Source organism: Exophiala xenobiotica, assembly GCF_000835505.1.
Source record: "Exophiala xenobiotica strain CBS 118157 unplaced genomic scaffold supercont1.3, whole genome shotgun sequence".
In the NCBI taxonomy this organism is placed as follows: domain Eukaryota; kingdom Fungi; phylum Ascomycota; class Eurotiomycetes; order Chaetothyriales; family Herpotrichiellaceae; genus Exophiala; species Exophiala xenobiotica.
The window spans coordinates 2,021,421-2,034,464 of NW_013562492.1; the positions used below are offsets into that span (position 1 = coordinate 2,021,421).

The 13,044-nt window shown below is 51.9% G+C and overlaps 6 protein-coding genes across 6 annotated transcripts; 4 read left to right on the forward strand and 2 right to left on the reverse strand.

Annotated features, from left to right (window-relative positions):
- Nucleotides 1-229: 229 nt before the first annotated feature.
- On the forward strand, nt 230-1,491 carry PV05_04957 (uncharacterized protein; the record flags this gene model as incomplete). The annotated part of the gene is made up of 4 exons (XM_013461417.1): nt 230-362; nt 432-679; nt 780-1,110; nt 1,163-1,491. The coding sequence occupies 4 exons, from the start codon at nt 230-232 to the stop codon at nt 1,489-1,491; spliced, it is 1,041 nt and encodes a 346-aa protein (XP_013316871.1).
- A 336-nt stretch (nt 1,492-1,827) lies between these two features.
- Nucleotides 1,828-3,072, forward strand: PV05_04958 (uncharacterized protein; the record flags this gene model as incomplete). Its single annotated transcript, XM_013461418.1, has 1 exon — nt 1,828-3,072. The coding sequence occupies one exon, from the start codon at nt 1,828-1,830 to the stop codon at nt 3,070-3,072; it is 1,245 nt and encodes a 414-aa protein (XP_013316872.1).
- Nucleotides 3,073-3,518: 446 nt separating this feature from the next.
- On the reverse strand, nt 3,519-5,012 carry PV05_04959 (uncharacterized protein). Its single transcript, XM_013461419.1, has 4 exons — nt 4,663-5,012; nt 4,064-4,434; nt 3,827-3,985; nt 3,519-3,730 (listed from the first exon to the last, which is right to left on the reverse strand). The coding sequence occupies exons 1-4, from the start codon at nt 4,732-4,734 to the stop codon at nt 3,610-3,612; spliced, it is 723 nt and encodes a 240-aa protein (XP_013316873.1). The 5' UTR covers nt 4,735-5,012; the 3' UTR covers nt 3,519-3,609.
- A 554-nt stretch (nt 5,013-5,566) lies between these two features.
- On the forward strand, nt 5,567-6,502 carry PV05_04960 (uncharacterized protein). The gene has a single exon (XM_013461420.1). The coding sequence runs from the start codon at nt 5,729-5,731 to the stop codon at nt 6,326-6,328; it is 600 nt and encodes a 199-aa protein (XP_013316874.1). The 5' UTR covers nt 5,567-5,728; the 3' UTR covers nt 6,329-6,502.
- Nucleotides 6,448-10,318, reverse strand: PV05_04961 (uncharacterized protein). The gene is made up of 3 exons (XM_013461421.1): nt 9,837-10,318; nt 9,687-9,776; nt 6,448-9,637 (listed from the first exon to the last, which is right to left on the reverse strand). The coding sequence occupies exon 3, from the start codon at nt 9,559-9,561 to the stop codon at nt 6,655-6,657; it is 2,907 nt and encodes a 968-aa protein (XP_013316875.1). The 5' UTR covers nt 9,562-9,637; nt 9,687-9,776; nt 9,837-10,318; the 3' UTR covers nt 6,448-6,654.
- An 853-nt stretch (nt 10,319-11,171) lies between these two features.
- PV05_04962 (uncharacterized protein) lies at nt 11,172-13,009 on the forward strand. Its single transcript, XM_013461422.1, has one exon. It carries the CDS (start codon nt 11,552-11,554, stop codon nt 12,842-12,844), a length of 1,293 nt encoding a protein of 430 aa, XP_013316876.1. The 5' UTR covers nt 11,172-11,551; the 3' UTR covers nt 12,845-13,009.
- Nucleotides 13,010-13,044: the final 35 nt, after the last annotated feature.

Genomic DNA, 13,044 nt, shown 5'->3' on the forward strand with positions numbered 1-13,044 from the left:
CGTGCTTTTTTCCTGGGGCTTCGAAGCTGGGAGTCCAAGTAACAAGACTAGCAACCATTCTGCCCACAGGGCGGACATATATACAACTCTATCCTTGCCCTGCGTCCCTCATGAAGTATCTTTACCAAGCCTATCTGTGCGTCGGACTGGACTCACACCAGCTCTCATCGCTCGTTTTGCTCCAGAAAAATCTACTGTCGTTGCATTCCAGGAGGGAATTGCCGTCAAGATGCCAGTCCCCTTACCAAGGTTCTTCCGTTACTTTACCGCGAGGCTAGCAATTTCCTGCCTCCTGGTCTCTATCTCGGTCTTCAATTATGGCATGGACGTTACTGCCTTCAGCACCACACAGGCTACGGAGCGTGAGTCAGCGATCTCTGACTTAGGAACCTGCAGGTCGATGCTTTCAAGGCCTAGCTAATACTTCCTAGCCTTCATTCGACGGTTCGGAGCCTTCAACGGGACAAAATACGTTATTTCACCTGCAAGCCTGTCGATCCTGAACTCTGTACCTCGCATCACCTTTGCTCTAGGTATCATACTTGGAGGCCTTATTGGCGAGCGCTTTGGCCGAAGAAGTGTTATGGCTCTGATGCTGGTTATCTGTCTAGTTGGTGTCATCATAAGCTATACAGCCACCAACTTTGCTCAGGTCCTTGCCGGGCGTATGATAGTGAATGTAAGTCCCAATCTCAGTATCATTTGTGCCGACATCCGTGACCATGGCATACTCTTCCCATTCACATCCATTATTGATGCTAACTCCGAGCAACCTTCAGATGTACATTGGCATGGAGGGCTGGCTGGTTCCCATGTTTCAAGCCGAGATTGTACCTGCCCAGATTCGTGGCGTCGTTGTCAATTCATACGTCTTCAATCATATCTTTGGGGGCTTCATCATGTCATGCGTCACATACAGGACAAGCAAAATCACTACGGATATGTGTTGGAAAATCCCTGTGGCTGTAATGTTCATCATCCCCAGTATCGTCCTACTGCTGGTCTGGATGGTCCCAGAAAGCCCTAGATGGCTTGTCCGCAAGGGCCGCGATGAAGAAGCCTTGAAATGGTTGAAATACATCTATGGCGAAACCCCTGAGTATGCAAGGCGTGAGTTTTCGGTCGTTGTTGCAGGGCCGCACGCCGGAGGATTGGCAACAAGTGGCATATCACCGGTACTGGGTGCACCGCGATATCATACACGAGGCCTACGGTCACTACGGCGGGCGCGATCAACGCTACAAACTGATCTACTGGTACAATGAGGACTTCAAGCTGGAGGGTACCAGGCCCGGCGGACAGCCGAAAGAGTGGGAGCTTTTCGACTGCGACGAAGATCCGCTCGAACTCTTCAACTGCTATCACGATACCAAGTATGCGGATGTCGTCAGGAGGATGACCAAATTGCTTGAGGACAAGATGGCAGAAATCGGTGATGAGCCTTTGCATCGGCCCTTGATCGCTTCCAACCCCAGCAAATCGATATCATGACCCGGCATGCGTAGGTCTGGCTGACTTTGTGGCTTTCTTCGCGCGCGGAGAGAGGACTGAGACACATGGATTTGCAGTGGCAATGAGAGATCAACAAAGGGTTGAGGAGGCACTCCTCCTTCCAAGTCTCCTACTGATCTTTCCTTTGGGTCCATTTTAACTTCCTGATTATGTGCGTTTCCGTGGTAATCTGGATGCCTGGCGCAGGTGTGACTCAACCACGAAGTAACTTGAACCGCACTGATAAAATTTCTCTCTGTCGAATTCTTTCACTTCCACAAAGTATCTCTTGTTATGAAGGACATCCTCCCGCAGAGTATCAGACGCTCTTTTATCATGAAGGACACCCTCGACAAAGAAGCTCGCGATACATTGCTGAGCACGTTGTCCCTCGGTACAATATCGAGTTCCACAACCAGGCTACATGATACTCCTTTTTGTCGACCGTCTGATCAGAATGCTAGTACCTTCCGTGATATAGGGCGAGGCAGCTGTGGCAGCATCTTTGAAATTCCAGGAACACCGTACGCCATCAAGAAAGGTGCCAACACGACCGCGATATGGAACGATTTCAATCTCACAAATCTCGCATACAACTCCGCCCTCGAAACGATGGGTCTCATCGAGTACGAGTTCGCAGACCGCCGAGTCCCACGAGTACCCAAAGCCCAATACTTTAACACACCAGATTCTGAATGGTGGTCTCTGCCCGAAAATGTGTCCAGGCTCCCCAAAAAAGATCAGGTTAAGGGCGCGATCTTTCATCTTGATCGGATTTGGCCAGTCGTCCAGGATGCTAGACAAGCACTCACCCGGACATTCTTCAAGAAGGGCGACCACACACAACGGGATGTTCTAGATAACGTTGAGAATAGAGATTGCCTCGTTCGCCTCTACTTTGGCGACAACTGTCCTACTGCCAAATGGTACGACAGCTCACAGTCCCTTCGAAACTTCCCTCTCTACCTTGACCAAGCCAAGATGCTTGGACTCGACGTCGACGCCTATGCTGAAGAGATGGCCATTGGACTTGCAATCCTACATTGGCAGGCACAAATTGACTCACAAGACACCGAGTTCGTGATCGGTACCTCAACAACGACAGTACGCGGAACCTACTACTCGGACCACGATTCTGCTCCGCCACCGACTTCTACATCAGACGACTTTACGCAACGAGAGACCGGGCTCTGGATGCTCGACTTTGACAAGTGTACTGAAGTCGATTTGGAATCGTGCTCACCGTCGGAAGTGGTTCAGAAATACTTTGTTGCCGTTACTGGCAACGATCCGTATTTCCCACACCCTGGAAAGGACGTCGACTTGTGGAGCACCTTCCGCGACGTGTATCTACGGGCCAGTCGCATCATCCTTCAGGCTAGAAGATTGGATTGGGCTATCGCTGGACTCCCCCTAGCCCTGATACAGCGATGGGAGAAATGGGGCAACATGGACGTCCAGTTCCAGGACGATGATCCTTTCGAGAGGGGATCTAATGACGAGGAAGAGGACGAGGAAGACGTGGAGGACAACGAGGAGGAGGACGACGATGTCTCTGAGGAGGATGACGCGGTTATCTAGACATCATCTGCCTAGTCCGAGCTTCAATGATACCTTTTATCCCGAGCTTGAAATTTCGGAGGTATACGCGAAGATTAGGGGGACTATTTCGAGCGAGAACGGCATGCTTCCGGACCCAAAAAAGTGGCCTTGTCTGACAGGAGGAGTCTTGTCCCATCAAGTAGTCTTCTTGATGTTCAAGTCAATGCCTCCTAGAATATAATGGCTGTGTTCACGATAATATTTTGCCCTCGACACGATTTAGCTCAACATAGTCCGCTGCCCTCCACGTATGGCTCGGACCGAGCTGGACTGTTTGATATCGCTCATGAGGTAGCAGATTCGAATACTCGCGGTTCAAGCGGGAGAGTTAGTAGGTGGCGGCGACGAGGAGGACACGGATGTCATGGTCGCTCCACAAGCTAATGAAATGCAGTTGGGAAAAGGATTGTACAATCATCAGGCAGCTCGGAACGCAGCGCTGTCACTTTCGAGAACATGGCCAGATTGAAAATGTCCACAGGTACGTACATCCTTAAATAGCCGACTCGGTCAATTTCAGAGCTTGGCCTTAGGCACACCCGCACCGCCAGGCCGATTCGACACGAACGACCCATCTAGTTCCTCCCACTCGCTCAAGATCGTCTTCCTGCCCTGCACGAAGGGCCCTGTTGCTTTACTGCGGATCCAGACTTGTCAGCGCATTCTTTTGAGATGCCACTAGAACGCAGCTGGGCGTCGAAAATGAACTGCGACAGCGAGGAATTGAACCTACAACATATCCTTGAACTGTTTCGACTTCCCGTGTACGCCGAGAGCCGGGAGGTCCTTGTATCGCTCGAACATGAGTACTTCATTGGGTGCCTCGGGACGCGTCATAACGCAGTATGTCAGAGTCGTGGGCTCGTTCTCTTCGACCCAGTCACAGAATTTGCTGACGGAAATCACTAGTATCAGTTTCTTGAATCCGACGAGGCGAAAGAGAGAGAACCCTGTGCTAAGGCTTGCTTACCCAAGAACGTCAACCAACTTCTCCCTCATGCCCTGGCCTTCCTTGCAGATGAACTTGGCGAGCATGACTATCTTGGCCTTGGGTGCCTCCTCCTCTCCCTTCCTTGCCACAAACCCGGCACTGGGATACCACTTGGTCCGGTCTTCAGCGTTGGCGGCAACTTCCGACAGCTTGAAGTATTGCTCTGCTTCGGCGACAGCCTTGGGGCTCGTGAAGATCTGCATCACGCCGATCATGGTGTCTTTCTCGGAGGAAGGCACCATACCCAGGTTGGCTCCCTTGCGAGTTGCTGGTGTGAAGTATGTGTAAGTGAGGCATTCGGCTTCGGCAAGTCGAAAGAACGAGGCTTTGGAGACCAACGTGTGCAGAACCTGATGCGAGAAGTGACCGTTAGCGATGGCGGATCAATGGAGAGAACAGCGTGCGGAATCCCTTCAACAGCCAGAATCCATCGAGACTTCAACCATCCGCCAGACCACTCAGGCCACTTTTCATGCTACGATGGTGGATTCTGACGCCGCTGATCAAGGCCGAGGGAAGACCGCTCATCAACAAAAGGCCAACGGTGCATGCATCCCCGGCTTGAATGAGCGTCTCACCTTGTCCTTTGCCTGCGCTGAATTCGGATGCAGCAGCGTCAAACACGCGGCTTTCTGATCTCCTGAGCCCATATCTAATGGATCTGCCGGTATTTTATAGAACCTTCCGAAGTCTTACTGCCCTAGATACACTCCTTTGTCGTATCCGATTGTCAAGTACGTTATAAGTGATGTCGATACCCTTTGTAACGCCCCACGTTATTCAAGTCGCTTTGTTGCTGGGCACGCGATGTCGGAGAAAGAAGACGAAATTGACTGTGGACATCAATGAAGGGACCGAAAAGCTCCAGGCGATATACGATATGCCCGGATAGAGGTGTCTAAGTCTCGGCAATGTGATTACTATCTAGGTACGGAATACGGAGTACGGAGCAAGCATCGTGGTCAGCTTTGATGGCCGGAAGAACCCTGAGAAACCCCCACCCCCGGCGGCCTTCAAATTGCCTCGGCACCTGATCGACCGATTTGAAAGGCTGGAAGGCTGCCCAACTGAATGCTGTTTCAGCCGAGGCTATTTCGAGGTTATTGCTGACCTAGGTACGGGGGCATGATGGGTCTCCAGAAGATCTGACTGTGTCAAAGGACCCGTGAACAACTTGCGGAGAGTCGGAGTATATTCTCGCCATGAGTTAGGTATCCAACCACCAGGGGAGCCAGGGGAGCAAGCAGTATCTGTAACCCTTTGCCAATACACCTTCGCCTTGTGCCTGAACCGGCCATGACCGGCCACGTCCGGCTTACTCTGTGACTGCCACGGAGTACACTTAGTGGCCTAGTTGAGATGCGGGGAAATGCTTACTCTGTATGACTACGAGGCGAGTATCACGAAGAACGAAGACAACAGTCGTCAAATAAAAGTAACTAGCCCCGCCTGAAGCACCTCACCTCACCTTCCCAATCACTGCGAACACTTCTCGTTTGAGGGTCTATCCAGGTCTTGTTCCTGTTTAGATCTTTGCCCATTTCCCTTCCGCCTGGACATCCATCGTCTTGCGATCTATTGTACGGTAGCTGTACCGTACTACCACCTATCTCTGCTCATTTCCAAGAAGACCGGCGTGGCAGCATGTCGAACTCTTCAAAGGACCCAGTGTCAGCACACACCACGTCCGCCAGCACACCGTTGCGCGATCCCACCACCTACATCACCGGCCACAATACAGAAGATGCTACAGCCGTCTATCACTCAGTCAAACCGGCCGACTGGCAACCCATCAAAGACACCAATTACTTCAACGTCAGCTTCACGACGTCCAGCATGCCCGTCAGCATGGACAACGACGTCGACATCAAACAGCACGAACAGGTCATGGCTGCAGGCACCCTAGGCCTCGTGAGACCAAACGGGACGGTCTGTCGCACAGTGGATTTCGCACCCAACGGTGAGGCTCTGATGCATCGCACAAAAAGTCTGGACTACGGCATCGTGATCGAAGGAGAGATCGAGCTGCATCTGGATTCCGGCGAGGTGCGCACCCTCAAAAGGGGCGACGTTGCAGTGCAGAGGGCCACGATGCACGCGTGGAAGAATGCCAGTCCGACTGAATGGGCCAGGATGGTATTCGTCCTGCAAGACAGTCAGCCGCTGAAGGTGGGCGATAAGGTACTCGGAGAAGATCTCGGTCACGCCAAAGGTGTCATTCCGGACAGTGGCAATGACAAGTGAGCGTTCGAATCAGGGCACAAGTCATAGCAAGGCACAGTTTTCACATACTACGGGCTCTAGGGTACTATGTACCATAATAGACCGTGTGATTTAGTTGCCATTCGAAGACAAACAGCAGCGAGGATAATTTACGAGGCAGGATGGCCCCCTGTTCAATGCGATGCCAAAATGATGCTTCTTCAGTTACTCACAACAGCCAACATACACACACTGCCAATCGTCATGTCCGAATAGCCAACAGCCTTTCTCAACACCAACAGCGGCATCCATCTCCAATTTGGTCCATCTCTGCAACTTTCCTTGTGGTCGTGGGACTAGCCCACACATCAGACCTCGTAGAATCTCGACTCCAAGGACTTCTCCTGTGGCCACTCCGTACGATATTCCTTCAGCTGGTCGTGAAATTTCTTGAACCACGCCTGTCGGTCACCCTCCATAGCACTCCACTGCATGTGATTACCGAGAACATACAGACCACATCTTGCACGCGAGAAGAGGACATTGAGCCGCTGCTTCTGCAAGAAGCCGGCCTTGATCACAGCACAAGGGTCGACAATCACGATGTCAAACTCTGCACCTTGGCGCTTGTCAATCTTGTCGACAACAACATCCGCGGCTTGCGGGTATCGCTCGCACATCCAGCCTTTGGCATATTGGAGGTTCTCGTACTCAGCATTGTATGGTGTCAGAATCGCGATTGTGCACGGCTCCGTAGTTCCAAACCCAGCAAGTAGAAGGTCTTCGACAATCACCAGGGCGGCATTAGCATACGCTGAATTATACTTCGAATGGGAGCCGGGTCTGTACTCCTCCACGGCATGGGGGAGATCGAAAAAGATGAGAGGAGAGGCGTACTCGAAAGTCGACTCGTTGTGCTGCACAACCTTTTGCGCCAGGGCACGGCGATCGACGCGGGTGCTTTCATGGTTTAACAGCCGGCCCTCGTAGATCACGTTGTTGAAGATCGCTGCAATTTGTGGAACAGCACGATGCTGGACTTGGAAGAAGGCAGCCTGGAATCCTGCGTCCTGGATCCGTTCCTGAAAAGAAAGTTCCAGCTGTGCCACGAACGGGTTGGGCTTGACTCTTGATCTCGGGTTCCTGGCCTTGGCCATATCAATCCCACTCGACTTCAGGACCGGAGGCAATTGGTCGATGTCGCCAACCAGAATTTTCCCGACCAAGTTCTGATAGAATGCGAGGAGTGGCCACAATTCGTATTCGACAACTCTCGCAGCTTCATCAACCACGAGCAGCTCCGCGTCCGCGTACGGCCCTGACACCTTCGGATTTCCCGCCCCTGTTGCAGTGCAGCAGATGGATGTCGCGCTGCTGATAGAGTAAGCGAACAATTTCTCGATTTCGCTCTGGAACTCTTTGTCCGATCGACCAATGTCGTGGCGGCTATACTGGCGGTACATTTCTTTGAGATCACCCCATGCACGGGTGTCGGTAGTGGCTCCTGGAATGATGCCCGCCAGCTGGAGCATCTTGTGTCCTACCGAAAGCTCAATATGCTCGGCGCGGGCATCCTGGAGGAAGTCCTCTTTGTATTGTACAAAATGGTCGAACAACTCCTGGTCGGTCTCATTCAAGCCAAACATTGACTCATCCGACGGTCCTGATTGCCCATAATCAATCAAGGCCTGAGCACGAATATCTGCTGCCGACAAGAAGATGTCCTTCTCAGTTGTGACACAATGCACTCGAAGCACGTACCCGTCAGGATCAGCAAGCTTTTCGCTGATGAGGTTATTCAAGCGACGGTCAACAGCCAGAGCAAGGGCGTCCGCACCAGCATTACCAGCAGAAGTCAATAGCAAGCGATGCTTTCGACCTCGGTCTTTCAGAAACGGCTGGACAGCCTCGACCACGAAATGAGTCTTGCCAGTTCCAGGTCCACCATGGCAAACAAGAAAACCTGCGGCCGCTTCGCGTCCCGCACGAACGGCTGCTTTCTGGCTTTCGTTGAGGTCCAGGGAAGCTTCAGGGTCGGCAGGGGTCTCAGCCAGGCTTGCGTACATGTCGAATTTGGTAATCTTGGATGGGTGCCTGGCGAGCAAGAAATCCGAGAGGGCCTTATCCATACCCTGAAGATCAGGCACGGTGAGACGATCGTTCAAAGCCTCAAGAGCTTGACGGTTTCTCTTGAAGGTGCTTTCCATTCTGTCAGGCTGGATGATCGCTTCCACACTCTTCTGATCAAGCACAAAATCTCGTCCATCTGGACCTGACGGAATCGCCGAGCGTTGAAAGACCACCAGTGCTCTGTCATCGCAATAACTATGCGAATCAGGGTCTCGTCGACGGATCAATGTTGCTGTCAAACACTTGGAGGGTTGATACGGTACTGGAGGCAGAATAGTAACGTCCCAAATCTTGCCCGTGTCGAAATCTTCATCGGAATCTTCATCGGAACCGTCCACGAACCAAAGGTGAGCCTTGTCACCAGGAGCAAGATCAATCTTTCTCTTACAGAAGATGATCATCTGGAATTTGCGGTTTTTGCTCTCCGGCATTTCGATGATACGCACATCGCATTTGTAGCCGCTGTCATTTTCACCCTCGTCCAACCGTCTCTCGTATTCCATGCCAATGGCAAACGTATGCTTGTAGTCGTCCCAGTCAAGGAAAGCACGTTGAGAGGCAACACTGGGTCGAGGAGGTACGTTGGGTAGGACTGGGAGTTGCTCGTAGAGTCTAGCCCATGGACTCAAGCAGCCTGCTGCTTTCTCTGCAACAAATTTTAGTCGTGCATGGTCGAAAATGCGTCGCTTCATTGTGATATCGAAGACCATCGCTAGTTGTCTCTCCGTGTTTAGGTATTCTTGGAGTGGCTGAAAGGCTGCTGGACAGTCCTCGATGAACAGGCCTTCTGCGCAGACAAGGTCGAGATGGAAGGTCGAGACCGCCAGGAATTGTTCGCCATTAGGAGCCCGTTCATTGTTTGTAACTCGTCCGTACCATGCAGTATTGACTTTATCAATCTTGAAATCACCACAGGCTTTAGCAGGGAATTTGACCACTGCCGATGACGGTTTACGGGTATCGACTCTGTCCACTTCTTTAACAGCGAGCTTCAAATGGGCTGGACTCTCTGGTTCGAACAGCAACTGGAGCTCAACACCAGGAAGCTGCAACGCCTCATAGTCGAACTCATCTTGCAAGGGAGTGGGGACAGCGGTGGTTTGTGGGGCAGGTTTGGTTTTGAAGAATTGAACAGGCTGAGCCATGACTGCGAGGAAGGTCGCACTCGATGTTGCTGAAGAGAGGATTTGAGAGACGCCTCAATGGGCAATAGGCAGGCAACTGTGTTCGAATTAGACAGATCATGCTTCGCAGTTGAGGATCTCCATACTCTTGCTGTGATGCGCAGCTCAGCTCCCCAATATCCACTCGATCGGACGCACAGTTTACCAGCTGGACGACCACAAGGAACCCCGTTGTGCTATCATCATAACAGTCAGCAACGAAGAGAGCGAGGTGACTTAAGGATGGTGCAACTGACCTTGTAGGCGAGACTGTCGTAGACTGATTTCGAGCGCTTCTTGCGGTGTAGAATTTCCGCTCAGCGAGGAGTTTATGAGGAAAGATAAACTAATCAGGTCCAAGGTAGCAAGGATCGAGTAAGCAAGGCAGCTACTTGCTCATTGACAGTTTAAGACGTCCTTCTGCCTTGAGCAATAGAGAATAAGACAAACAACCGGTTGACCAAGGGTAGCAGCGCAGGTAATTCACCATCAGTCAAAGAATGTGTGAACCTTTATCAAGACATGCTTGGCCAGTGATCGATCATGTCAGCTTCAGAGAAAGAAGCAAGCCGCGTCTGGTGTCTCGGCTGGAACGCAACTGTCCTCAGAGTGCGATAGAAACAGCACTCAGCCTCGCGGCTCAGTCAAGAACGCTTACAATAGGCCTCTAAGCACAAGCTCTGAGAGTACCGTGCGGACAGTAGCATCCCAAGGTGAGACACCAAACAATCTTCCTTTGTTTGCATCTTTCCTCAAACGATACCCGGTCCATCCAGGTTTAGGAGCCTGGTATGCACATGAATCATGGCTGCGTCTGTTGACGCAGCCGATTTTGTCTGCTGGAGCCATATCCATTGAGCAGGGTCGAGTTGCCCAGTCACCACGAACACCGAAATGGCGACAAGTATATAGACCACCGCTGCTGTTCCGGCGGTATATTTCATGACCAAATCAAGCCAGTGGGCTCGTCGACATATCGGATCGGAATCGGCAAGTGGATTATTTATTGCCATGAATATACGACAGAATGTGCTGGTCGAGAGCTGGTGCTTGTTTGCAGTGCAGACGGGCAATGGCAGCCTCGCCTGAGAAGACTTACAATAACCTTGACGCCAGCATTGCAATTCGCCGCAAAGATCGTATCCTCATGATTGAAGCTGGCAGGTAGGAAAGACCAGTCGGCTTCAGCTGTCTCAAGCAATCGATGAATTTCATATTCTTCTTCTTGAGCTTGGCGGCGACAATGCTGCTCGAAAGGAGGTGCCTCCAAGCTGGCCGCAGGGGAAACCGGCTCTTTCTCAGAGGAAGGGTCTATCGGCCGACCATCGCTCACGATTTGCCACAGCAAGCCCATGGACACGTTCAAGTCAGAAACGTGACTCTTAGAGGCGAGCTATTTTCGGCATTGAGGTCGACTGGCCACCTGGGACTTGTGGTCTCTTAGTGGGAGGAAGGGAAAAAGGATGAAACAGGTTTCTGGTGGAGATGCGGTGTGCCAGCCTCGCGTGGCTTGAATGAGTCTCCGCTAAACCAGCCGCCGGGACCACCACGATGCCACCAACCACTCCCATTTCATCTTTGGACCGCTGAGCCGAATCTCTGGGAAAATAGAAAGGCAGGCCACTGCACGGTCTCGCTCCATGCGTCGTGCAACTCTCCTGGCACGCACTGTTCCTGCGCATTGACACTTCCAACCTCTTGCCTCGTGCATGCACAGTTCGCCGTCTGCTCATCTCGCGAGAGTCCGCGCTGTGAGCGGGGTAGACACGACCCTTCAGCCTCGTCTCTCGATCTTCAACCCGCAGTGCAGCTGTCGAGAAAGAGATATCCGCACATCTTTGATACGGAAGTGGCTCATTCTTTGACTTTTTGAGCAAGCGAAACTACATTGGGTGCCAAAGCTCAGTCCTGGCAGGAACCACTCACTCGGCGCGGATCAGTCTCTCAATCTCTCCAGATTGCATCATCCGACATGTCGCGAGACATGTTCCCAGGCGCTTTGGCTCACCCACAACCACGCCAACTACCCTTTGACATTGATAATACCTCTGCAATATATCTCCCTCCCCCAGCTCCTACACGAGGCCATCAACGATCGCGAACTTCCGCAGAATTACCACCACTGCTCGCTCGGACCCAAACACCTTCACCCACTAGGTCCTCCGCCTTCTTGCCTTTCATCCGCCCACAAAGCATACGTTCGGTATCCCCGGAGAGGGTCTCGGTTGCAGAAAGCGCTGTTTCAGCCGAAGAGCCGGTCACAAAGAGGAGGCCGACCGGCGCGGTTGAAAGACTAGCGAGTTGGTTTGAAGGGTCGTCCGAGCCGGTCAACATAACACTGGTTCCTTCTCCGCGAAAGGAGAGATCAGATCCTATTTCTGAGGTCGGAAACATGGAGAACATCTTCTCTGGGATGCACAGTACAAGAGACAATCTCACCCAGCGACCGAACGCGAAACCTACGAATGCAAGCACGTCTCGATTCAGTTTCTTCCGCAAATCCACCGTTTCCCTGCCTCACGAGATCCCCGACGAAGATGAATTGGCACATCTCGATATCGAAGGGGCACTTTTCCCACATGGACCTCCAGGTGAATTCTCACCGGCCGCCTTCAAGAATCTTCAACAGAATGCTGAAGGGACCTTGCGTCGATTTCAGCAAGCACATATCGATCAAAAGGCATCTCTCAAGCAAGTAACCTCAACTAAGAACGTGCAAGTGGATGAACTCGAGGCCGCACAGACGAGAAACGAGCATTTGAAATTGCAATTACAAGAGATGGCTGAAAGAGCGACGCAACAGGAGAGAACGATCACTGATTTGAGAGCACAGTTAGCAGCACAAAGGACGTCTCTCGAAACATATCAGTCACAGCAACGCAGTATCAGAATGGTGTCAGAGGATGGTACTGTCGAAGCAGACTCCACGCCTCGGTCGAGGTACCGCAGGAAACGGTCATCCGACATCTCGACATCTGGTGAATCCGAGCTGGGATCAGACGTGAGTTCCGTTATCAGTGTCTTTTCAGAGCCACTGTCAGCAGCACCCTCACAGACTACCTCGCTAGCAAGCCCTGTCCTGAAGACTACTACACTGGCATTCCGGGAAGCATGTCCGAATTGTCACGGAACGAACACTACAGAAGCCTGGGATGTCGTCAACGTGATGAGGCTGGAATCGACCGCCTTGAAGCAGCGGATAGCGCAGCTGGAGAGCGCACAGGATGATGCACTTGATTTCTTGAGTGGTCTGAAATTGTCGTAATCGGACGACAGTGGACGACGTGACTTGCATGCCATTTACACCTTCCTGAACTGAAAGAAGATACCCTCTTTGCATGTCTAACATAGATCACACACTATGACTTTGTCCGAAGCATTGTACTGAGTACACTAGCTAGACAGAAAATATGTCTTTGCTTCTTCCTCGCCCAATGCTCGGTATCGTGCGTTTCTCTCATCTGA

Bases quoted from the DNA above. Each gene is read 5' to 3' on its own strand.
- PV05_04959 (XM_013461419.1), bottom strand. From the start codon at position 4,734: ATGGGCTCAGGAGATCAGAAAGCCGCGTGTTTGACGCTGCTGCATCCG. The intron at 4,435-4,662 runs GTGAGACGCTCA...TTCTCGCATCAG, and splicing joins CAGCGCAGGCAAAGGACAAG to GTTCTGCACACGTTGGTCTC. The intron at 3,731-3,826 runs GTAGGTTCAATT...CTGGATCCGCAG, and splicing joins AAACAGTTCAAGGATATGTT to TAAAGCAACAGGGCCCTTCG.
- PV05_04960 (XM_013461420.1), top strand. From the start codon at position 5,729: ATGTCGAACTCTTCAAAGGACCCAGTGTCAGCACACACCACGTCCGCC.
- PV05_04962 (XM_013461422.1), top strand. From the start codon at position 11,552: ATGTCGCGAGACATGTTCCCAGGCGCTTTGGCTCACCCACAACCACGC.
- PV05_04961 (XM_013461421.1), bottom strand. From the start codon at position 9,561: ATGGCTCAGCCTGTTCAATTCTTCAAAACCAAACCTGCCCCACAAACC.